Source organism: Neovison vison, chromosome 5 (genome assembly GCF_020171115.1).
Source record: "Neovison vison isolate M4711 chromosome 5, ASM_NN_V1, whole genome shotgun sequence".
NCBI lineage: Eukaryota > Metazoa > Chordata > Mammalia > Carnivora > Mustelidae > Neogale > Neogale vison.
This window is the reverse complement of record NC_058095.1, coordinates 27,208,723-27,234,946: the sequence shown is the minus strand read 5'-3', so window position 1 is coordinate 27,234,946 and position 26,224 is coordinate 27,208,723. Positions and strand designations below refer to the sequence as shown.

At 40.4% G+C, this 26,224-nt stretch overlaps 1 protein-coding gene across 1 annotated transcript in view; it reads right to left on the bottom strand.

The window, feature by feature from the left end:
- BLMH (bleomycin hydrolase) overlaps positions 1 to 26,224 on the bottom strand; it is a 47,367-nt gene that overhangs the window by 5,990 nt on the left and 15,153 nt on the right. Inside the window, exons 7-11 of the mRNA XM_044248226.1 lie at positions 16,515 to 16,670; positions 15,449 to 15,607; positions 15,262 to 15,329; positions 13,687 to 13,804; positions 10,975 to 11,044 (exon numbers count right to left, since the gene is read on the bottom strand). Of these exons, the coding sequence (XP_044104161.1) occupies positions 10,975 to 11,044; positions 13,687 to 13,804; positions 15,262 to 15,329; positions 15,449 to 15,607; positions 16,515 to 16,670 (571 nt within the window). The remainder of the gene's footprint in view (positions 1 to 10,974; positions 11,045 to 13,686; positions 13,805 to 15,261; positions 15,330 to 15,448; positions 15,608 to 16,514; positions 16,671 to 26,224) is intronic.

The window sequence follows — 26,224 nt, the reverse complement described above, 5'->3', positions numbered from 1 at the left end:
TTAATTTTTTTTTAAGATTTCATTTTTATTTATTTGACAGAGAAAGAATGCATATGCACAAGTAGGGGGAGCAGCAGGCAGAGGGAGAGGAAAAAGCAGACTCCCCGCGAGCAGGGAGCCCACCAACTCAGGGCTCGATCCCAAGACCCTGGAATCATGACCTGAGCCACAGGCAAATGCTTAACTAACTGAACCAGCCAGGTACTCCAATACCTTACATTTCTAGAGAATATATAGCAAATGTGGAAAATGACACAATCGCTAGGAAATGAAATTTGGCAGTGTCTATAAAAATTTCAAATGCGTTTACCCCTTTCCCTAATGCCACTTCTGAGACTTTGTCCCACAGACTTAACAATACTTGCAGGAACATAGTAAGTATTTATGCACAATAACTAATACTCATTTGGCACTTACCATGTTAGGCACTGCTCGAAGCATCACGCATATATTAACTCACTGCAACCTTGTTTGTAATAGCAGAAGACGGGAAATACCCCAAGTTCCATTAGTAAGGAAACTGGCTGAATAAACTATGATACATCCAGACAATGGAAAATAATGACGCTGTCCTGATACGGAAACATACTGATTTGAAATGCCTCCAAGACACGCTGTTCAGTGAAATGAGAGCAAGAGGTAGAGCAGGCTAACATGGTGTGTTACCTTTGATGCACTAAACCACACTGATAACCGGAAAAAGAAACTAACAGGAATGGCAACCGGAAAGAGGGGAGTGGAGAGAGACCGACAGGGAAACAAGATGCTTCTTAGATGCTTTTTTGTAATTTGATTTTGGAACACTGTGATTTTACGATTTATTAGAAGAATTATACTCTAGAAAGCAAAGCAAAACAAAAGCACACACATAAATCTATAGGGTGCTTCATTTCACAATGCAATCTCATATCCACTGTCCTCATTTTGATTTTAATCCTGCAACACTGCAAGGCAGGAAGGGTTGGTGTGAATTGTCTGAAGTCATATAGCCTGTATTCAAACCCAGGTCTTCAAATTCAAAACCAGGTCTTCAAATTCAGCCTTTTCCATGGGGCTCAGCCCCCTCCTCTAGGACGCCGGGAGACTTGGCACTTACGGCCGAGGCAGCAGGTCATAGCCCGTCATCTAGTTCGGACACCTGTTTGGCGCCAACTCACCTGCTCACACATCCCATGTCATGTGTCCGGGTGCTGCTTATAAGATATTTTGTATTTAAATCAAAGAGATGTCATGTGTGTGAGGTGCACATATTTAGAAGACAGAGAACAGGGTGGGCTGGGAGTTAAAAAAAAAAAAAAGAAAGGGAACCAAATGCACCATTTATGAGACAGACATTGGACAGTGATCTAAGAAGAGGCTTTCTTTTTCCTCCAGAGTAAACACAAAAGTCTGGCTGTATGGTGGGGCACATTCATGCTCCCAAACATTTTGCTAGTAAGAGAAGAGATCCTCTTATAGCTTAATACCACCAGAGGCTTTTTTTCCGAAACAAAAGCTAGAGAACTTAGAGGGAAAAATATAGTAGGGAAACAAAGTTGTTTTGGTTATGGGTTGGTTGTATTTTTTTTTTTTTTTTTTTAAACCATCAAGTCACAACCATGTTCAATGAGCAGAAGCATACACTTCTGAGGAAGCATCCTCTGCTGGAGTCCAGAAGAAGCCTGTTTGCCTCCGGGCTGAGGAGAGAAGGCAATGAACCAACCAGTCAGATTTCTCCTTTCCCTGGACCAGTAAGCACGATCCGGAGGAGCCTGAGAACACACACAATCCTGCCAGATCTCTAACAACGGACAGGGGAGGAAAGACTCAGATGTCACCCAAGGGTCTATTTTCCCACTGAAACTCAGTGACTTCTCTCTGACCCCAGAATGGCCACTACTCCTCTTTCAGGCAAAACTTGCTCTTCGATCTCCTCAAAAGCTCACACTATGTCCTGGCCTCCTTCCTCAGACCCACCTGAAGCATGCCCCACATGCCGGGCACTACGCTCTTTTCAGCTACTCTTTCTCTGGCTGGCTTCCCACTTCCTTTCCAGAACAGTCACGACCTTTCCTAAAAACTCCATTCCCTCTTGAAGACTCACGAAGGAGCCTTCACAGTTCCAATCACACATCTACCTTGCAATTTATCCCCTACATTATTTTGCACTTATTCTGGTGTTTATGTTTTACTTATTTGTCCTTATAATTAATTACAAACACTATATATGGAGCAAGATTTACAATCTCAAGTGCCCCAGCTTCAATCTTCCTGTCTCCTCACCGCACCTAGTACTGGAAGGGATTAGTACTAGTGCTGATATGGTAGAACAGGACAGCTGGGCTTTCATTCCCTTTCTAAAACCTGCCCAAAGCCTTTTCCCTTGACTCATTTTCTGACTGCTCCACTCACACTATGCACCACCAAGTTCTCCCTGACTTCTCTCTAACCCCTCCCCCACAAAAGCTTCGGTGCCTTCCAATTGTCTCCCCACTGTGGGGGTCCTCTCCAGTTCTTCCTCTTTCTCTGTCATCTGCCTTCTTGGAGAAATCATCTCTTCTTTTCCCTTTCTGGGTCTACTTACCCTATATCTTACAGTCTGAGGAGCACACCACGAATGCCACTTCTGTCCCATCACAGCCCTCTTCAAGTCCCCTTCCCGTGCCCCTGGTGAATACGTATGAATTCCTTGGAGGGTCCGACACTCATTCTACCATGGTCTGTGCACGGTTCCCTGCATCCCATCAATAAATGCGAGGTGATGCTATTGCTAATGGTTTTTCCTCAGCACTAGATTTAGTCACTTCCGCTGCTCTCTCTCATGAAACTAAGGCCACATGACGAGCCATCCATCCGGTAAACGGGTCATGTAGCGCAATGGTCACACTACGGTCCTGAATTCTTCAAGATCTGAAACTGGAGCTGTGGGCAAGTTAAACAGCTCCACTCTAGAAGACAACATTTGAGGGGGACTTCTTGTTCTGTCTTCGTTTGTCCACAGGTAACATTAACAAAGGTCACGACGACAGCTGATGTTTTTGAGCACTCCTTACATGCCTGGCACGGTTCTCACAACAACCATACGAGGGAGGTACAATTATGACCCGTTTTATAGATCGGAAACGTACGGCTTTTGCAGATTAAATACCATGACCAAGGTCGTAGAGCCAACAGATGGGTCTGCCAGGGCCCAGGCGGTGAGGCTCCAGAGCCTGTGCTTCCCCTTTATCCCTCTCAAACCAATGCAGGAACATGTTGGAGACAATCAGGTGAAAACAGCAGGTCCTCTCCACAGGAGAAAGCAAACACATGCACAAAACCCTATGGGAATGTGAGGAATTTGTCCCCAAGACTGAGGTCTGGTTACGGTCAAAGGAGCTACTGTGCCATAGTTTGTCCCCCCCCTCACAAACGGTAGCCCTTTCCCAGCCACACGCTTTGATAAGGGAGCAGCAGTCAGCCTTAGAGTGCATGCTTGCTCTGTCCCGCTCCCAGGCACTGCTGTTTAGCCCCAGTCATGCAGGCTCTTTGGTTAATAAAGACAGACGACGGGAAGTCCCTCTGAAGGACCTTGTCCCCCCCCTCACAAACGGTAGCCCTTTCCCAGCCACACGCTTTGATAAGGGAGCAGCAGTCAGCCTTAGAGTGCATGCTTGCTCTGTCCCGCTCCCAGGCACTGCTGTTTAGCCCCAGTCATGCAGGCTCTTTGGTTAATAAAGACAGACGATGGGAAGTCCCTCTGAAGGACCTCGGATACTTGGGATTTGATAACAGCAGCACTTTTCCCAAGCTGGTAGAGACATGAAAACTCCAAGGTGACATCACATATTTGTATCTTGCCCCTTTCTAGAAAGTTGGAGACCTCTGCTTTTAGCTCATACAATTTTCTCTTATTTCAGTACATTCAGCTCAGTATTGCCTGTAATTTACATTAATTGTGCTTGATATACAAAATGGAATCTCAAACAGATCTGCAAATGCTATGTTATCTTTTAGAGGTAACATACATTTTTAGGGACACTGCCTCTGTCAGAGAGTCTGGATGGCTCAGTTGGTTAAGTGTCCCACTCTTGGTCTTGGCTCTGGTCATGATCTCATGTGTCCTGGGATCAAGCCCCGCAATGGGCTTGGGGAGTGTGCCTGAAGTTTCAGTTTTTTCACATTCAACATGGGTATAATCACCCATGCTCATATCCTGAGTTACTCTACTCGATGCCGTGAGGAAAAATAAATGCAAATGTATCAGCAAATTTTGAATTCTTATAAAGATGATATGAATTATATATACTGAGCACCCCTGACAGAAATATGGAATACTCATTGAACTCTTCAGAGTTCTGTAGCAGCATATAGTCTGAAAAATGCTTTCACACATTATTTCATTTGACAGCTATATACAAACTATAGGACCCCATAAGGAAACAAATTATCCATGTTGCAAAGAAACAGAAATTATACAGAGTTAAACTGTGGCCCAGGATCTATAATCAAGAAAGTAGTAACTGTCTCTCCTGGTTCCACAATACAACATTAGATGAAGGATATGATGACTTTTTTGCCTAGATATCTGAAATCATACGCAATAGTTTGGCTGGTAAGGCTAATTTTCAGGAAGCAGTAGAACTCCAGATATAATCTGAATCAGCCACATAAATTTCCTTCCAGATTAATTTCCAATATGCCAAAGTCTCTTTGATGGAAATCAAGATACTCTTTTTTTTTTTTTTTTTAAGATTTTATTTATTTATTTGACAGAGAGAGATCACAAGTAGGCAGAGAGGCAGGTAGAGAGAGAGAGGAGGAAGCAGGCTCCCCGCTGAGCAGAGAGCCCGATGCAGGGCTCAATCCCAGGACCCTGGGATCATGACCTGAGCCAAAGGCAGAGGCTTTAACCCACTGAGGCACCCAGGCGCCCCTCAAGATACTTTCTTTTAAGGAGGAAGTCTGGAAATTTCACTAAAATTAAATCAGGAACAGAGAGGCCATTTGTGAGAAAAGATGAAGAATGTGGGTTAAAAACAATTTTAAATGTTAATGTATCTGAAAGGCACAAGAGCAATATAAAAAATGAAAAACTAATCTGTGTTCAAAATAAAAACTAGGAGACAAAATTTTTCAAAGAAATGATGTTTTCTGGGGCACCTGGCTGGCTCAGTTGGTACAGCAAACAACTCTTGATCTTGGGGTGTAAGTTCAAGCCTCATGTTGGGTGTAGAGATCATTAAAAAAAAAAATCTTAAATTTTTTTTTCTTTCAGTGACCACTGCAGAATAAGAAAATACTATTCTCCCTACCCTTACTTTAAGGTTGTATTATTTAGTATATTAAGAAACTGGGCTTAATGAACATGAAAAACTTTGTTACATGTTCACAGTTCTGCTGTTTCAGACTTTAAAATAAGAATTCATCTCAGATTAAGTGAACCAATCATGAAGAAGTTAAGTTCCATAATAAGACTGGTTCATTAGGAAGAATATCCAAGAATTCAATTTACTGACTCTCAGAAACACTTTGTTATATCCATGCCAGAATTTGATAGCTACTGAAGTTGGGTGATGGGTACATGGGAGTTTCTTACTACTATTCTGTTTACTTTATACATGCTTGAAACTATCCATGATAAAAAATTAAGGGGGGGAAAAAGGCCAACATATTATAAAGCAGCATAGACACAAGAACTCTGGGAAATAATAGGTGCTTAGAGTTTTTTACTTGCCCCACTCACAATGTGCTATATTTGAACATAAACCTTCACTAGGTACCCCATCCCTCCCTCCTCCTTCAGATTCCCAGCATAAATGGTGCTCCACGAGCCCCTTCTGCTGGCATGGGACATTTATGATGTCTCCAGATTCTTTATAGTTTTATATGTTCCCTCCACCACTAGTTTCTGATCACCAAAGATCATGAATCGATCCATTATTTCCATGAGTGGAGTGGATGCTACTAGAACAGAGAAGCTGTGAGAAAGCAGAGTTTCACGGCTAAGAAAACAGGCTCTCATGTTAAACTGTCTGAATTATAATTCTGGCTCAATCACCTATTAGCTAAATGACTTGCAGGTTATCTTGGTTTAAAGAATATACTCTTTTCAGGTGAATTTCTGACTACGAGTGAAGCACTAAAGGTTATTTCCTCTACTTTAAATTCTTAGATGTTTTTATAAACGATTTTACTCTAATAAGCCTACCAACTTTTTAAAATGAAAGACAATGTAACAAGTCCCAAAGTCTGTTCCCCCATCCGATGTGAAATCCACTTTTTTAAAAAAGATTTTTATTTTTATTTTTTTAAAGTAATCTGTACATCTCCTGTGGGGGCTTGAACTCACAACCCTGAGATCAAGAGTCAGAGTTCTACTGACTCAGCTAACCAGGCATCCCTCCATTTCTGATATGATCCATACATGTACAAAATGCTTTAAGAAGCAAGTGAAAAAAGAAAGCCATGATGCTAATACAGCGTGTTAGATATGTATCCAATTTTCAGTCCAGCTGACTAAGAACACTGCAGTTCAACAAGAGGAAGTAACCCAATGGGCCCAAGTAAGACAAGAATTGATTTCTCCTTTTATGTCTCTCGGGGTCAGAAGGTACTTTTGTCCATTTTGGTAAACAGGTTATTCGATTTACTTAGTCATCTCTGTGTAAGAAAGGCCATGACCATGACCAATGGGGAAGATCAAAGCCAGGACTGGGCAGAGGGCAAGGGCAGCATGCCTAAGTATCTCTGCTGTGTTTGCATCTAGCTTGTATCATCAACACTGCTTTTTCAGAAACCATCCATCTTAACAGGCAGAAATCTCAAAGAGAATAGTAACAGACTGTTAACAATGTTATCTATAGAAACAAAATCTCAGCAGTGCTGTTTAAGATTGTTTCCTCTCCTGAGAGCAAGTTCTGCCTCACACATGCTGGCCAGTGCCCACCAGGCTGACAGACAAGAGGGACTCGCTGGGGTGAATATATAGCATCAGCACAATTACATACTACACATACTCTCCTAAGGTCAGGCCAGGTGTGCTAATTAAGTTAGATCATATTTTCTTTTCTTACTTCCTGTTAAGTAAAAAGAAACATTGCTAAGGGGCGCCTGCCTGGCTCAGTCAGTTAAGCATCCAACTCTTGATTTTGGCTCAGGTCACGATCTCAGGGTCGTCAGATCCAGACCCAAGCCCCATGTCAGACTCCGTGCTAAAGGCGGAACATGCTTAAGATTCTCTCTTCCGGGGCACCCGGGTGGCTCAGTGGCCTCTGCTTTCAGCTCAGGTCATGATTCCAGGGTCCTGGTATCCAGCCCTGCATCGGGCTCTCTGCTCGGCAGGGAGCCTGCTTCCCTTCCTCTCTCTCTGCCTGCCTCTCTGTCTGCTTGTGATCTCTGTCTGTCAAATAAATAAATAAAATCTTTAAAAAAAAAAAAAAAGATTCTCCCTCCCTCTCCATTTGCCCCTCCCCCATATATTACTAAGAAATACATGAAAATAATTTATTTTGGCTTTGAATGAACTATTCTCTACCCCCACTCAGCTCCTATCTTTTAGTTCTCTACTGAAATGCTTTGCTAAGTTATTTAAGAACAACAAAAAAGTTAGTTTAACCTTAACTAGATAGCTAAAGATTTCACCAAGAAGGATTATAGGGAGATCACAGGAATCAAGACCTCAGCTCTCAACATAACAGAATTAGTAAATCAGCAAAATCACTAAGTAGTAGTGAAGAGGTAAGGCTGAATGGGAAAAAAATAACACAGTGGCCCAGAATCCTCTTTAAGAGTAGGTATTTAGGGGTGCGCCTTGGTGGCGCAGTTGGTTAAGCTTCTGACTCTTGGTTTTAGCTGGGGTAGTGACCTAGGGAATTGAGCCCCAAGTCAGTCAGCTCTGCGCTTGGTGCGGAGTTTGCTCAGGATTTTCTCTCCCTCTCCCTCTGGCCTCCCTCCCCACTCTCTTGAGCTCACTTATTCTCTCTCTCTCAAATAAATAAATCTAAAAAAAAAAAAAAAAAAAAAAAGAATAAATATTTAGGTTCAAAGTAATAAAGACAATAACTCACATTACTCAAAACAGAGCATTTACCAGACTTAACTGTGTTTATTCTCTCTTAAATGGATATCACCACGTTGTGTAAACCCTGAGAATTGTTTTTCTTTCTTTTTTTAATGCAAGTGCCTGACTTGAGCTTTGATTGCTAAGGCCTCACTACAAAAGATGCCTATCTCAAATAAACACACTGCCCGCACTAGACTAGATAAAGAGCCAGGCCACCTCCCCCAATGAGGCTCCTTTGTTTTAAGAGATCTTAGTCCATTCGATAACTGACCATTTAGGCCACTTACACCTTCTCTTCCCAAGCTTTAAGCTTCTGCTCTTATTTTTTAAATTCACCAATAAAGAGTGAGACTGCGAGACCTTCGTCTTCCACCCTCAACCCCCTTTAAAGGAGAACCCGCTGCACATGCACGCTGTCTACCTGCAACCTTGAGGTGTGGCCCCCGGTGAGCTGTGTAATTTCGAGGTTCTGTAAGCAATAAATCTTTATTTTTTTCAAAATTTCCGGAATAAAAAATAGAAAAAGAAATTCCAGAATAAAAACCACAAGGCCTGGTCAAGCCACAACACTGCTTGTGGACAGGTCAACAAAAACAACAAAAACCACACTACTCATCAACGAACCAAGTGACAGTTACAGATGGAAAAATATCACAGAAGCAAGTCAACAGATCCAGGCTCATCTAAACCGTAAATGTAGTCCTCTTCTTCAACACTAACCTTTCCCATAACAAACCCAGTTACAGGGACCAAATTAGACCAAAAATGAAACAGATGCTACAGAGGTTCATCTGAAGCAATCTCTTATGTTTTGAAATGTTACAAATATCAAATCCTTCCAATTCAAGACAAGTTATTCCTTTGCATTCATTTCTTAACTACTACCAATTTGCAGCATTAGCTAAATCATGAGTTATCTTAATCTTTCTGCAAGGTTTGTTAAGGTCTCTAATTCACCTAATCCCAGTGTGTATTTGTCTTAAAATAAAATTCATCATATAAGGACTCACCAGTTTAAAAATATACTGCCCTATAATTCATAATAGTTAATTTAACAAGCAGCCCATAACCACAGAACAATCACAGAACTCACGGAAGGGGCCCACCCAACTGAGGATGAACAGCGCTTGTATTTGTTTACACAGAGACACTGAGCTGCCAAGTTTCATGGCAGATCCCAGGCATGGTGAGTGAAAATCCACCAAGGATCACATCATGGCAAGATGGAAAAGATTTAGAACAACGAATTAAATGGCTTCCAGGTTTCAGGCTGTGCTGCTGAATCACAGCATACTCAAGTCAAGTTCAAAACTCAGGTTAATAGACTCTTCGAAGACAGCAGTCTTCAAATATAAATGACATCATTTATAATTGCTCACTTCCAAACGTGCGCACCTGCTCCCTACCTCTTACCCTTGGAAATCCTCGTCTCTGACAAACACGGTTGGGAAATCACTATCTAAAGACGGAACAGGCAAAAAGTTGCTAAGATCTCTATTTTCTTTTTCTTATTTAGTAAGGAAATTTCTGGCTGATTCTTGGTTGGGGGGATGTGTGCTGAAGTTGGATTCCAAATGTTTGGGTTATCTCTCACTGGATTCCCTACCTGCACCTCGTCAGTCTTCTAGCTAGTCTAGCAAGCTGTGGTTACTACATTTTTCCTAGCCAGAATCCATTGGCTAAATGTTCAGAATGCGGACTCTGGTAAAGAGCTGCTACAAAATACCACCCACACACATGCACATACATGCTCTCTCGCCTAATACTTTGTGGTAGTTGCCACTTTGGGTTTGAAACCCTAAATATTAAGAAATAAAAAAGCCTTAGGGGCACCTGGATGGCTCAATCAGTTAAACATCTGCCTTCGGCTCAGGTCATGATCCCAGAATCCTGGTATCCAGGCCTATATCAGGTTCCCCATTCAGCCGGGAGCCTGCTTTTCCCTCTGCCCCTCCCCCTGCTCCTTCACTCTCTCTCAAATAAATAAAATCTTAAATCACACCTTAAAAGGATTTTATCTACTATGAAAAGCTGTCTTTAGAAAGTATGGTCTCAAATTTTGCAAGAATATAGGCGTGTGGGTGGCTCAGTTGGTTAAACATCTGCCTTCAGGTCAGGTCACAATCCCAGGGTCCTGAGATGAAGTTCCATGTTGGGTTCCCTACTCAGTGGGGAGCCCGGTTCCCTCTCTGTCCCCCACCGCGGTCCTATGCATGCTTGCATGTGCTCTCTCTCACCATCTCAAATAAAATCTTTAAAAAAAATTTACAAGAATATACCCTAAACTGTTAATCGGTGGTGATCTCTGGATGACAGGATTACTTTATATTTTTATTTTCTTCATTTTGCATATATATATATATATATATATATATCTCATAGAATGCTATAACTCATAGAATACCTGTTAGCTTTTAGCTCAATTACTATAATTTCCTTATGTCTTCTGCCTGGGTTTTGATTTGTCAGAACACAACAGTTTTAAACAGTAACCAGAGCATTCCTCTGCACTTTGGACTTCACAACTTCTAAATGGCTAAAGCTTCTTGCCAATCCCATTCTCCCACTGAGAAGGTTCTAACTTTCTAGAGTTGGTAAGGTAGATGAAAACACACCAAATGCTATACAGCAAGTGTCCCGGCAAAGGGAACTCAACCTGCTCATTGGTCAAGTGGTCCTGGTGCAGAGAGGTCTACGGGGTCAGCATGGTGTGGAATGAAGGCCCGCACACACTGGTCTCAGAATCAACTGTGGGTTCAGGCAAAACACACTGGTCACAGGGATCACGGAGTAAAACTAGATCCTCAGATTTTCTGTAGGACAGTCTAGCTAATGAACTAATTACTGAAAAATGCTCCATACTAGGGCAGCTTTTTACCTGTATCTCTTAGGAGGCAGAGAGTAGCACAGACGCCAGGCACCCTGAGTTAGCATTACCAGACTAAGCTCACCTTTGTGGCCATGATCTTCACCCCATGAATTCTCCACTCTCCATTTCACAAATGTGCCATCCTGATCATCCTGCAAAAGAATAGATAACAGTGTATAGTCTGAAACAGATCCCTCCTGCCAACGTGTCATGGAATTTTAGCTCTTCTGCAGCTACTCAGAAAAAACAGCCTTCTCTAAAGAGCCATGATGTACATGATCAGGAACATATACATACTCTACTATAACCAAAGGGATACTCTAGTAGAAGTGAGGTTCAACTTTCTTGGGAATAAAAGTACAATATACCTAACAAAATGACAAATACTGTTCTCTCCTTTACATTATATTTTAAACCAAAAATAAGCATACTAAATTGCTACTTGGCTGACAATATGAAATATTAAGTTACTAAGAGTGGTGAATACCATCTGAAGCCAGGGACCCTTGCTTTTATCAGTCAGCATTCTCTGTAAAGGCTTCCCACTGTATTCACTTTAGAAATGACTCTAAGACCCGGTCAGAGTTTTAAAAAGAAAACAAACACATTCTCATCATACTGCCTAATTTTCTATTTAGTGGAACCAAGTAATGATACGCTTCAATGTGCGCTTTTACTGATTCGGTAACACAAATACTGAATTTAATAAAAAGAGACGGAATGGCAAAGCCAAAGTAAAAAGAGTATTTTCCTATAACAAAATCCAGACAGCTCTTGTTCTCCCTCCTTTATCTTCATTAATAAAATATACTCAATTATAGTCTCTTTAAAGCGACAATGACACTTAATGATAACCTTCATTTATAACCTTTACTATGGGAACAGAGCAGAACAAGAGGAAGGCTCCATCTGGGAAGACTTTTTTCTTTTACGTTTACCCAGGGCATTCACTGATGTCAAAACAACTCAAATCTTTAGAAGACAGCCGGCTCGTCATGATTTCATCTGTCAACTCCCACTTGCATATAAGTGCATGAGTCTCATCTACATGGGATCTGACTCTTCCCTTGGCAGTTTTCTTAGATCTCAGTAATTTTCAGTCTCAGAAAAAGCCAACAATCAAGTCAACAAGTTTCAAACACCCTTATCTGTACTACCTCTTAATCTTGGCCCCAGGTACCTTCAAAACCCCATAATTAAACTATACATTTCGGAGCTAGCCTATCAGATGTCTGTTATGGGTTTCTGCTCCCCCCATCATAGTATATTTTTACTTTCCTTTTAAATATCACCGTTAGAATCTATGCCACCTAAGGTCATTTTCTATAATGAGTCTGCAAATGTTTCCTCTCCTTGGCCAATGAATTCCTGCATGACCTAGACAGCTCTTCTCTGTGTCATTTACAAATAAGAAATAATACCTGGACCTCCATCATAGGGATTCCAAGAAATCAGCAACTAAGAAAGGATATCCCAGAATAGAGCTACTAGCATTTATCTTTGCATAATCATTCAAATGCAGTGCAAATTAGTATGGTGGTCCAAAACCCAAACTGAGGGAAGAGAGAGATTTCAATACAGAATTCCAGTTATGATCATATAAATTCTGCTTTATACTAGTAGCATATAACGTAGCTCCATTTCCCTGAGGAAAAAAGGCATGTTAATAAGCCATACCCAAGAACAGAAGTTCCAGAGAAAATGACACAGTGTATATGATTTTTATTTCTGAAAATTAGGAATATAACAGAGATGGAAAAGGATTAAAAAAAAACTGAACCTCTCCTGGAAATTACAGGTTTTCATTTATTTTTGTTTTTTTTTAATAATTTACTAAATAACTTAAAAGTTTAACTTTAATTTAAGGAGTTTTTGTTACAAATCCAATACAGCAGGTCCAAACATACAATATAAATAAATATAAAAATATAAAATTTAAACCACTTAGTATTTTACTCTAAGTATTTTAGTATTTTGTTTACTTTAGTATTTTGGTTTTTTTTAAATAGTATTTTATGAAAAGTTCCTTCTAACACTTAGCTTCTAATGGCAAGGTTGTTACTCTATAACTTTCTTTCTAGCAATTAGGCTAGAAAAAGAACATTTTTTTGTGTGGTGGTAAAGAACTAAAGTAGTTCTAAGTCTTTTCTTCTTATGATCCCTGAGCACAGGAGTGAAATATATACTCTACAGCCTAGAAACAGGGAAGCCTATTTGTGAAAGGTAAAATTTTAGTTATTGTTTCCAACACCAGGTTCTAGAAATAGTGATGCTACTACTCAGAGTATTTCATAGGAAATTCTAAACACCTAACATCCAATTTCCTGAACATCTCTGTATAAATCCAGCCACAGGCAAGGAGTCCACTGATTATTGTTACTGACATTTTACTGAAGAAGAATCTGAATGACAAATGAAAAAAAGGTAAACCTGAAAACACAAGACACCAAGATAAGAACGCTTTCAGGGCATATTCTAATTCCTTACACATAGAAGTTATCTTCTCCCCAACGTTCTCTCGCTGACCTCTCTTCACATCAAGAACTTCCAAAGTCACAGAAAAGCTGTTACTTCCTTACTCCCTTTTGACCCAAATTCTGTTCCTCACCCAAAGTTCCCATTTTTATTATCTCCGAGCATGCAGCCAAACCCCAAGTGATAGGAGTGCCAATGTCTTGCTTGGAAGCTAACTTTTAACAGAAATCGCACAAATGAAGCTCTTTTAGATAACAGTCTACAGGAGAACGGAGGTCTACCTGTGCAAACAGTGCAGTAAGCAGGCTGAGGGTCATACCTTCTCTGAGACAGCAGTGAAGGTCATGGCATGGGTCATAAGTGACTCACCAAAAGTCAACCTCTCAGCTTTATTCATGTTCTTCAAGGAGACACCGAACACTAACTCATGATCATAGCTGTAAAAAGAATGGTAGTACAGAATAAAGACAGTACAATCAAGGGGGGAAACTGGCTTCTGGTTGTAAAAGGGACATAAAAGAAACTTAAGGAGATCCATAGCTCCAAATAAATATGGGCTGTAGCTCTTCTGAGAATATGGAACACATGCAGAATTTGGTCTCTTGTTGGGATTCCATTCTCTATGTGCTACAAGAGTACTGAGGAAAATATGAAGTATTAAACAAATTCCCCATCTCAAAGGCGGACAAGATGAGTTTGTATTGGTCATTTTGGCAAGAAAACCTTAAAAAAAATATTTTGGAGTAATCTCTTTAAAAAATGGTCTCTTTTGGGGCACCTAGGTGCTTCAGCTGGTTAAGCATCGACTCTTGATTTTGGCTGAGGTCATGATCTCAGGATTATGAGAGGGAGCCCCATGATATGGAGCCCTGCATCGGGCTGGCACTCAGTGTGGAGCCTGCGTAAGATTCTCAATCTCCCTCTGCCCCTCCCTATCCCTCTCTCCCAAGGAAAAAAAAGTCTCTTTCGAACTGAACCACCCAGTTTCTGAACTCACTTAGACCATTACTGATGGTGATATTTAAATAAATAATTCAGAAATATTGGAGAATATTGTCAAAGTTAAAAAAATACCATGAATTCTTTGTTTTAGATTTCTCTGTTCTTAACTACTTACTTACTCAACTTCTTATAGCTAATAATAAGAAACTGTAAAGGGGTTTATTTTAATAGTCAAGGAAATTTGTATGATTTGGTTAGCAAATGAACCTCACTGCCATAAACAATCAGGAGACATGCTTTAAAGCATGCATGCAAATTACTCCTAGTAGTCATAAAGACAAAATACATAAGGCATCAAAGTAAGGGTAGTAGTTAAGAAAGATGAAACAGTAAACAAGAAGTGTGGAAAACCTTTCAGTACATCTCAAATGTACTGAGCAGATTTACACAATAATCAATTCTTTTTTAAAAGTGCTTTTCTGGGCGCCTGGGTGGCTCAGTGGGTTGAACCGCTGCCTTCGGCTCAGGTCATGATCTCAGGGTCCTGGGATCGAGTCCCGCATCGGGCTCTCTGCTCAGCTCAGCAGGGAGCCTGCTTCCTCCTCTCTCTCTCTCTGCCTGCCTCTCTGCCTGCTTGTGATCTCTCTCTGTCAAATAAATAAATAAAATCTTTAAAAAAATAAAAGTGCTTTTCTCACATAGGATGGCTTTTTAGGAACATGCAACAATTTCAACTTAAATATGAAGTATGATCTTGATCTCCCAGGTTAGAACATATATGTTATACAGAGTTTACGCAATGAGCCCTCAAACTCTACAAGATGGAAAGAGAGAGACCCACCCTCAGGCCATCCTTAATCTTCAGGCAAACCTCAACTGAGTCATTTCAAACCAGGAGTGCACTCCAACAATAGCCCACAGATATTTTCTATTTTACATTTCTTGTACTCACACATTCATGTCACTGAGGCCTAGCTTGCCACTGAAGTGTTTTCCAACATCACAGCCAAACCACACAGCCTAGAAATAGAGGAAGGAAGAAGAAAAAAAGTCAACATAAATCTCGTCTTCCTATTACACCAAACAAGTGAAGAAGAGGTTTTTAACCCCAATGGGGAAGACACAGAAACAATACCAACCTCTCCATCTTTGATGGAGGCAGCAACCATCTTTTTCAAGAAGTCAATGGGCTGGTTGTTATATAGAGTTTTTCTCCCGCCAACCATATTGCTTAAGTAGTCCACTGTGTAAACTCTGTTGTACTTGTGCTGCGGCCGAGGGTCATTCACTAAACAAATCTATTGAGATTAGTAACATGTTGATTAGAACATAAAACCAGGAAGGTCAAACAAGGTTCACCTCTCCTCTAAATTCATATATGGCATCAAATTTATCACCTTTGTCTGCAAGAAAAAAACATTACAAGTACCTTGCTAAATAACAAAGAAACAAAAGGTGGCAAAGTCATGTGAAGAGAGATTCTTGCATATCTAGTTAGTGCAAGGAACACCCTTTGGGAGCTGCGTCTACTAGTTTTTCCTACTGGCAAGAACTGCTCCAAAACCAATTCTCACGAATTGTATGCACTGAGTAAGTCAAGATGGATATCCCATCACTATAAGACTTCTGTTCTCAAGTTACAAGACAGGCTCAACTCCTGGCAAGACAGCAGCCACACTGAGACTTCATTCCTAAAACAAAGCCACTTGCTTCTAAGAGGGTCAAAATGCCAAGGAAGTTAGAGGCTCCGGTCATCTTGCTAGATTGGTGGAGAAGACCTAAAGAGAGTAGGAAAAACTAGGAGGGGAGGGTGCTCCTTTCCATGTGAAAGTTTCCAGTGAGGCCCATGATACAGAGATGCTCTGAACTCACAGTGAGAAACACCTAATCTTTTATTGTTTTGCACCTGAGATCAATTCTGGGCCCCAATCAGGGGAGTGTGTGGGAATTAAACTGACTGCTGGTTAGAAGTCTCTGAAGAGTAGCACTGGGGAAAGGTGAGAGATCCTCAGACGACCAACTCCATCATTAGGTACATAAAATATCTCCGAGGAAAGGAGAAAAAAGTTTGTTTACTGTCCAGGTTGATGACCATCCATGTTAACTCAAGAATGTTAACTCATCATGTTAACTCTTAGACACTTCCCTGTAGTCAACACATATTTGAAAGTAAAGAGCCAGTGGCTCCCAGTGCCAGTCTCCAACCTTATTTTCCATATTGAAGAGCGGCTTGACATGTTCCCTGTAAAACTCCAATGGTGTTATGGGGCCAATCTTCTGATAATTTTTATCCTTGTCTCGATACTCCCAGGTGAATGTCTCTGGTGGATTACCCAAACAAATGCATACTACTCGGAATATCTGGAAGAAAGAAGGAGGGCAAATGAGCAATGGCTAGGGAAAAGTGTTGTTTTTTACCTCTTCGTTTTCCTCAAGCTTGGGAAACACTAGAAATCAGCTGCTAATTCAGGCCAGAAGTTTCAGAGCACATCTAATATTGCTCCAAAAATTTGAAGGTTGATGTCCAGGATTTTTTTTTTTCATTTTATATTATTTTATTTCTTTTCAGTGTTCCAAGTTCATTGTTTACACACCACACCCAGTGTTCCATGCAATATGTGATGTCCGGGATTTGATCAGCTGACTTGAGTTCATAAACACTCTGAACAATACAATTCTGAAATGTTAATATTTAGTGCTTAGTATTTGCCTTGCAAATTAAACTTCTTTAGCCAAGAAACCACTCACCACTGATACTCAACAAGACCTGGGTTGCTGCTCTGCTGATTATATTTCAAGTGACAAACAAAGGGACATATTATAAATGGATTACCGTCCCTTTAGGCATCTAGGTTTTCCTTTGATTGTGACAGGGATCTCCACTCCTAGAAAAGACATTAACTTTTCAGGTGGAGCTTGGGTAACAATGCCTATTAGAAGTACTTTTAGAACAAGAATAATTTCTAGTGGAAGGCATCATTTTTGGGTTGTGGCAATTTCTAATGATGTCACACCTTCAAGTTAGCATCATTATAATCCAAGGATATATTCTGTATTATTTTCATCTTATAAAAAGACAAAAATAGAAGCATAGAGAAATACCTTCTGTAAGGTCACAGCATGAAAAAGCTCCCTCTGCTATAATAAATTTGCTATGTCTTCTATTTTTTAATTTTTAATTGACATACAATGTATTATTAGCCCCAGGGGTACAGGTCTGTGAATCGCCAGGTTTAAACACTTTACAGCACTCACCATAGCACATACCCTCCCTATAATCCAACCACCCTCTCCCTACCTCCCCCTCAACTCCGAAACCCTCAGTTTGTTTTGTGAGATTAAGAGTCTCTTATGGTTTGTCTCCCTCCCGATCCCATCTTGTTTCATTTTTTCCCTCCCTACCTCCCAAATTCCCCACTGTTGCCTCTCAAATTCCTCATAACAGGGAGATCATGATAACTGTCTTTCTCTGATTGACTTATTTCGCTCAGCATAATACCCTCTAGTTCCTCCACGTCATCCCAAATGACAAGATTTCATTTCTTTTGATGGCTTAAATTTGCTATGTCTTTTAAAATTACAACATGATGAACCTCTTCTGTCTCTAGCCTGCAGTACCCACTCTGATCCAATTTCATCACTAATTACCTGCATTATTTGTATTACACATTTGTATAGTCCATTACATTCAAGAGAAATGATCTTATATTTACTTAGTGTGCCTCTTTCATGCTAGATACTACCTATCTGTTAGGTTTTCTTAATTCCTCATAACACTCACTCTAGGTGTAATTTCCCCTCCCTTTTCCCCTCCCTGCCAGAGATTGAGACAAAGAAATTCAGTAAACTACTTAAGGTCACGTAGCCAGTCAGTGCCGAACCATGATCTGAACTAAGGTCATAGGTTGTTTAAAAAAAAGTATCACTCTATGGGTAAAGGGTTTAAGAAAAGGGAACATTTACTGAATATTACTGTGTTGTACTATAATCTTTGAATACCACATCTCTGAATCTTCTCAGCAAAAGGAGATGTTATTCTTATTTTACAGAGAAGGAAACCAACATTCAGGGAAATAAATAACTTGACTGAAGTAAAAAAATTAATACATGACAGAATTATGATTTGAACTCAGATCTGATTTCAGTGCCGTTTCCATACTACCATGAATCAAGCATTTATCACTGTTAACTTTCTGGGTTTCATATAACTTACCTCCTCCAAAAGACCTTAAACTTCTGAAGGCTAAGGACCAGGTCTCGGCTATTTTGTCTGTCCTATAGCACGTAGTGCTGTATCTGATCTAGATATGACAGCTGATCTGAACACTGTTCCATTCTCCACATTATTAGAGGATGACTCATTTTAGAAGTACCAGTTTCTTCAAGTCACCTCCCCAGTTAAGATTCCATAACGCTTCCCTAATACCCCCCACAACAAATTTAAAACTCCAGAATCTGATTATTCTCACTTTTTTACTAAGACATAACATATATTGAGTATGTAAAGTGTATTAATCTGAAATACACAGCTCTATTCAACTTTTTACATACATACATACCCATGTAACTACCAAGCAATAACCGACACCTCCCCCAAGGTAACTACTATTTTGCCTTATATAAGCATTGATTAATTTTGCCTTTCTTTAACTTCATATAAATGGACTCATACAGCATATTCTCTTTTGCTGTGTTAGTATTCCACTGTGTCAACAGATTAGTTTATCTACTCTCCTGAGATGAGATGCAGGAGTCGTCTGCAGTTTGGGGTTATTATGAATAAAACTGCTATGGCCATTTTTATCCAAACAGTTTTTAAAGGGGTTAAAGGAATTTAAATACTCGCCAATATGAGAGGAAAAAAGGGTAAGAGAGTTTCAGTTGTACTGCATTCCTCCTAATACCTGACATTCTATTTTTAATTTTAGTCATTTTGGTGGCTATGTAATTATATCTCACTGTGGTTTTAATGTGCCTTTCCCAGTTTTTAACCAACTGAGCCTCCCAAGCACCCCTCTTTGCCAGTTTTTAAAGGCTCCCTATAACTTCAGCAAATCTTACTTCCCATCATAGATCCCACACTCCATTCAGGCTTGTCTGTGTCTCTCTTTGCTGTCCATTGAAGGCATTCAGCTCACTATCACTTTCATAATTTTGTCGTCTCCTCTGTTTGTGGATCCCAATCCTACTCCCATTTTACAGCTCAGGGCAGGATACCCCTCCCCCAGAAAGTTTTCACCAATTAATTATTCCAGCTCACACGAACTGTTCCGTTCTCTGAACACTTCTGGCATAAAAATTTAATGGAGTCCTTAGAGCCATTTATGTTTCTCTAAGGTCTCCCCCTGCAACTAGATTTAATCAGTAGGGACAGTAACTAGGTCTTAGATGTAGCCCAACAAGCCCTAGAAGAACCATATTAAATCAAAAGTTCTTAAATCAAAAGTTCTCCAGTGATTGGTGTGAAATTTGAATTTAGAGGCTTTGAACTGGACTTCTGCTCTCTTTAAAAACATTCTGATCATTAAGGCTTTACTCACACGTACAGGCAATGTTTTCCTATACTCCCAACATGTAGAGCTTGGTGGTGAAGCCAAACACACCAGCTCCAGTCCATTTCTGACAAACAGACCACGGATTCACACCTGCCACAAGCTGATTATACAAGTAATTCATCACCTATCAATTCTACTTATCATTAAGGACTGTTCTCTCTCTCCTCCAGTTAATGGAAGAACAACGGCTTCCAAAGTAACATTGTTATTTTCTCATTTCATAGACTAGAATTTGGAAAATTCTCTATTAGGATGAAGTAATCTCCGAACTTGGTCCTTCTACATTTTAAGGTATACTAAACATGGATAAGATTAGGGTGGCCAAACCTACCTATGTTGCAGTCATTCTTGGAAGCAGTGGAGCTATTTTATTTTTAAAATTATGTCCTACTCAGGGCACCTGGATGGCTCAGTGGGTTCAAGCCTCTGCCTTTGGCTCAGGTCAGGATCCCACGGTCCTGGGATAGAGCCCCGCATCGGGCTCTCTGCTCAGTGGAGAGCATGGTCCCCTCCCCCCCCCCGCCTGCCTTTCTGCCTACTTGTGATCTCTGTCAAATAAATAAATAAAATCTTAAAAAATAAAAAATAAAATAACATCCTACTAATTCTATGGGCTCTTTCCATCCTGTGGTCTCAACCAAGGAAGATGACATATCTCAGAGAATGACCTGTGCCAGATCCCAAAGGTACCCTAAAAGCAGGCAAAAGGAAACGCTCAGAGGACAAAACAAAGCTACAGCCTATAAGAAACACCACTCTTCCCCTTCCTCTCCTTGGACCACCTACTCTGGAGAACTCTATTGTCCTTAAACTGACAGAACTCACATTCTTCCTCCACTTTACGCTCCTTTCCCTTCAGAAATCTCTGCTCGTGCCTTTGTTCTAGAGAATCACCAGATAATCTATGTCTCTCCTATCCCCATCTATTACTTTCACCCCAAAAGACCTCTTAACAAGCTTAGTTTTGAGTACTTCTGAGCTTACTTGAGTGGTTGATTTCAGAAGCCAGGACTTTCTCCAGATTGATCTGGAGGGAAATTTATTCGAGAACCCCAGCCCTGTCTGACTTCGTCACTCATCAGGAACACACACACATGAGATCTCTCAGTCTGTATTTGTATTTCATCATCAAAAACTGAAATTGCTACGTATTTACTTCTTTTCATCTTCCCCACTGCATTCCCGGCCTCCAAAAGCCTTGGGATAGACTGAAACCTATGTTCTGACCAAAGCTAGAATGTGACAGCAATTAAAATAACAGAAATTAACAGAGTTACATGCCTGCCTACGACATGAGGCCAATAATTAAGGATAAAGAGCTTAACTGATGGCTTATAATAGAAGACAAAGCATGATTCTGCTATCTTAACAGAAGCAGATTAACCAACAGAAGAGGTTATGCTTCATTTTGTTATGTTCTGTTTTCCAAGAGAGAATGTTCTTTACTGATATTTACTATAAGAGCCTGAACAGCTGGTGCTTAAACCACCCTTCTCTTAATGCTCTATCATTCTCAGGTTGGTTTCTAAGACCAAAGGGGCAGCGCATCTTATTAGCAACTGTCACTGAGCTACTCTAACCATGGATTAATGAACTGTTTGGGATTCGCATGGACTAGAGAATCCTTTGTATTTGCTCAGCACCAAGGTCACAAATGGCAACCTTAGGAATCTGTCATTGTGAGGACGACACCATCCCTGGTAACTATGCTCAAGACAATAACAGTGAAAGTGTACATTTAGAACACGCTTAGACGAGGAAGGTTTCATAAACCTAAATGATGAGCATTTTTTAAAGTTTTTATTTTAATTCCAGTTAATATACAGTGTTCTATTAGTCTCAGGTGTACAATATAGTGATTCAACACTTCCATACATTATCCTGTGGTCATAATGACAAGTGCACTCCTTAATCCCCCATCACCTATTTCACCCATCCCCCTCCCCTCTGCTAGTCATCACATTGTTAAATGATGTGTACTACCAAGTAGTATTTGTCACATGTGTATGGCTAGGGCCAGGCCTAATGAAGATGAAGACAACTAGGTCAATTTCTGTTTACTTTAAACACATTTTAAATATAAATATAAATGTTTTATACTATAATTTACATAGTACCTTACTGTCCATTTGGCTTTATCTAAAGAAACAATGTTAAATCATTTCTTCCTTCTCCCTAAAAATGCATTAGTGGAAATTCATTTTTAGCATCTAAATAGATTCTATGGTAAATCCATTTGCAAGATAAATGCTTATGCCCTACTGCATATGTTTTGTAAGTCTGAATTCTTACTAAAGATGCTTATAAGGCATGAATGAGGATAAGAGTACCATCTTTCTCTTGAATTTTAGTAAAACTATAATTTGAGACATGTTGCTTTGTTTTATATTGTTTGTTTACCATAATTATAAATTACCCAAAGTCACTCACATTTAGGTCAGTGTGTAACCCTCTGGAAAAAATATTTGGTTCCAACCCAACTAACAATAGTTAAATAAGCTCTAACATAAAAAAATTTTTTTTCCAAAGTATAATCTCCAGAGGCCCTGATACTCTATCTTCTTGATAAGAGGCCTGGCTGTTCTAAAATAACATTCTCTGTTCTCAAAGGTACAAAACTGACAAGAGAGCTTTAGACAGCCAGGTCTGCTCTCTGGTGGTTAACCTGGGAGTGTCACCTGCTTCTCACAGGATGCACCTGGCATTCAGGACAAAAGAAAAATACCAGGCATTGAACACAAGTCACTGCACACAACTGAATAAAGTAAGACTATAACCATATTCCTCAGAATATAAGTACATATTGAAAACCACAATTAGTCTATTTAGGGAAATATATTTTTGACTTCAACTGAAATTACCCAGTGTCCATCCCAGAACTTCTGTTTTTCCCTTTATTTTTCTCCATAGCACTAACCTTCTGGCACATGATATTTTTTATATATTTTATTCATCTCGCTCTATTAGAAAAGTAAACTATATGACGGCAGGAATTCCTGTCTGTTCTGTTCACTGCTAAATCCCCAATGCCTGGCTAGACCCTACTAGGTAAATGTGTTAAGAAATATTTACTGGATGAGATGACTTATAATTGTGATTTTAGATTAAACTTAGTGTCGGAACCAACCCAATAAAAAAAGGTATTAAGAGAGAGCCAAGGGAATGGATTCAGGGAATACAGGCTTTCCAAAATGCTAGAAAGCTGAAGGCAGAGAGAGCTATGTGTCAGTGCTACCAGGGAACTGATTCTGTTTTTCTCTCACTTCTCAGCCAATTAATGAGGTAATCCTTATGATTCTCACTACAGGTTAAAAAACAATGAAAAAGACAACAAAAACCCAGGAGAATCCAATGTTTGCAATTATTTCCTTAAGTACAGATTGGTAGAGAACGTGGTCTTAAAACTGTGACATGAGCCAAACATAAGAGGGCAGTAGTGTGCCAAAAACTGATGTTGGAGAAGGATTCACGGAGATCCTTCCCTTGCACACTTTGGGGAGTAAAGGGAAACTTCGCTGCCATAGGCCACAACTATACCTGCCTCCTGTGGCCAGCTGGCTTCTATGGGTCCATCTCCTTGGCTAATTAAAATTACTGGGAGTTGGGGCACCCAGGTGGCTCAGTGGTTTAAAGCCTCTGTCTTCAGCTCAGGTCATGATCCCAGAGTCCTGGGATGGAGCCCTGCATCGAGCCCTCTGCTCAGCGGGGAGCCGCTTCCCCATCCCAGCCTGCCTCTCTGCCTACTTGTGATCTCTCTCTCTCTCTCCCTCTGTTAAATAAATACATAAATTACATATATATATATATATATATATACACACACACACACACACACATATATATAAAATCACTGGGAGTTTAAACTAACCTCACAATGCGGATATGTGGAACAACCTATAATGTATCAGAAAAGCTTCACTTGGGGTCAGAAAGGCCCAAGTCCTATTTTCAGTTTATATCCATTTATACTTATTGCCTATATTATTACCTATTATACGGCCTATAAGTAGGCAGAATGTAAATTATAAAGAAAGGTTGTGCCTCTCAAGTCTAATTTTGTGAAAAAAGGTCCATTATGATTGGTCCCTAAAAATACTGTACCCAATCACAGAGATCTGTTCATGTGCAATGATTTGCTGAAGTCTACCATGGTGAATAATAAAATCAATAAGGAATTGAAAAAGAAAAAAGGACACAGAAGGCATGAGGCATGGAACATGGAACACAGAACATGCAGATTTCAATTTAAAGACAAATGATGTGGGACTAAGTCAATTTCCATACTCCTGGCTCAATGGGAGACAGACATCAAGTGGGAAGAGGAAGGGAGGATACAAAGTTGAGAGTCAGTCATGAATCCTTATAAAGGTGAGAGCTTAAAGCTGGCTACAGGCAGACACGGAACAGGGTAAGCTGTAGTAGTGAGAAGGGTTAGAATGGAAAGGCGGTTCAAAGATAACAACCTAAGGGCGCCTGGGTGGCTCAGTGTGTTGAGCCTCTACCTTCGGCTCGGGTAATTGTCTCAGGGTCCTGGGATCACGCCCCGCATCAGGCTCTCTGCTCAGTGGGGAGCCTGCTTCCCTCTCTGCCTACGTCTACCTCTCTGCCTACTTATGATCTCTCTCTCTCTGTCAAATAAATAAAATCTTTAAAAAGGAAAAAAAAAAAAAAAAGAGAACAACCTAACTACTTGTAATGGAGCAAAACTGGCAGAGCTAAAAGATTTCAGTGCTTCGAACCACTACAGAAGTGAGAGAATCTTGGAATCTTAAATTTGTATTTACAACATTGGGTTGTTGAGAGAATGTACAATAAAATCTAAAGCATTGCGGAAATATTAGTTGCTTTTACTGTTATAAAAATGCAAAGCTACAGTGCCCCTAAGAAATCATGTGCTTGGAGGCGCCTGAGTGGCTCAGTTGGTTAAGCATCTGCCTTTGGCTCAGGTCAGGATCTCTGGGTCCTAGGATCAAGCCCCTCACAATGGGCTTCCTACTCAGCTCTCTCAAGTAAATAAGTAAAATCTTAAAAAGAAAAATCATCTGCTCCAACTTACTGACCAAGAAATCAGGCCCAAAGGTAAAATGACCTACAATCTCAGAGTAGAAAGGCCCCAAGGACACAAAGGTGGTAGCAGGAAAGAGCTGAACTTTGAAGAAAGTTCAGTGTAGTGGGTAAATAAGCTAGTTACAAGCAGGAAGGAGTAGGGACCTTGGCTCCTGCTGATTATGCAGTGGAGAGCAGACAGCTCTCTACTGCCTTCTAGTGGGGAAAAGAAGAAAGGCACTGATCTGTTAAAAAAAAAAAAAAATCGAGGGGCCTTGGGTGGCGCAGTAGGTTACGTGCCCCTCTCGGTTCCAGCTCAGATTGTGATCTCCGGATCGCAGGATCAACCCCCGCATCGGACTCCACCTGCCTGAGACTCTCTTTCCCTCTCCCTCTGCCCCTCTCAGCCTCTTTCCCTTTCTCTAAAATAAATTAATTTAAGAACAAATTATAAAACACCCACCTGTGCCTGAAAAAGCAGGCAGAGGAAATACTTTCTGGAGGCATTAAATGTATCTTCAGGCAGGGAAAGACACTAAAAAGTAGACTTAACAGCTATGTGCCCCTCTGTGATGTTAAATGAGCTCATACAGAGAGCTGATAACTAATAGTCAAATGATGATTTTGAGTAGTTCTAGAGTTTGAATCAAAGAAATCGAAATGCAGACTTTCCAGCTCCACCCAATCAATCTGCATTTTAACAAGCTCTCTAGAGAACTGGTGAGCACACTGAAGTCTGAAAGCACTACTTTCAAACCACATCTATTCCTTCCCTCCTCCAAAACCTTATTATTTATTATTTTTCTCATTTGCAATTGCTAGCCCTTTCCACACACTGCCCTAACTGCCTACAGACCTTCTCTTGTCTCTGCAAGCCCTCCCCCTCAAGGTACCAGGCCATCAACTGATGTCCCCCCAACCTCAGCAAGTCCTGAGAGCTTCACTTTGGAAATATATTCCAAAATGTATGGCCTTCTCTCCATCCTCACCCTCACCAGCCTGGTCCCAATCATTATAACCTCTCCTTTATAGGACCAGAAGAGCCTCTTAACTAGTCTCCCTACTTTTTCTCTTTATTTTACTATCCCTTCTCAAAACACTCAGAGGGATTTTTTTTTTTTTTTTTTTTAACTGCCATGGTTACAAATGCAAACTCATTACCCTGGCTTGTAGGCTGCATGTTCTCCTTTCCTCTACATGACCCATTCCAACCATTCCCACCTTCTTTCCAAGCTCAAGCCACACTGTCTTCCTTTGTTCCTCAAAAATACCAAGCTTTCTCCCATTTTATGGCTTTTGCACTTACTGTCCCCT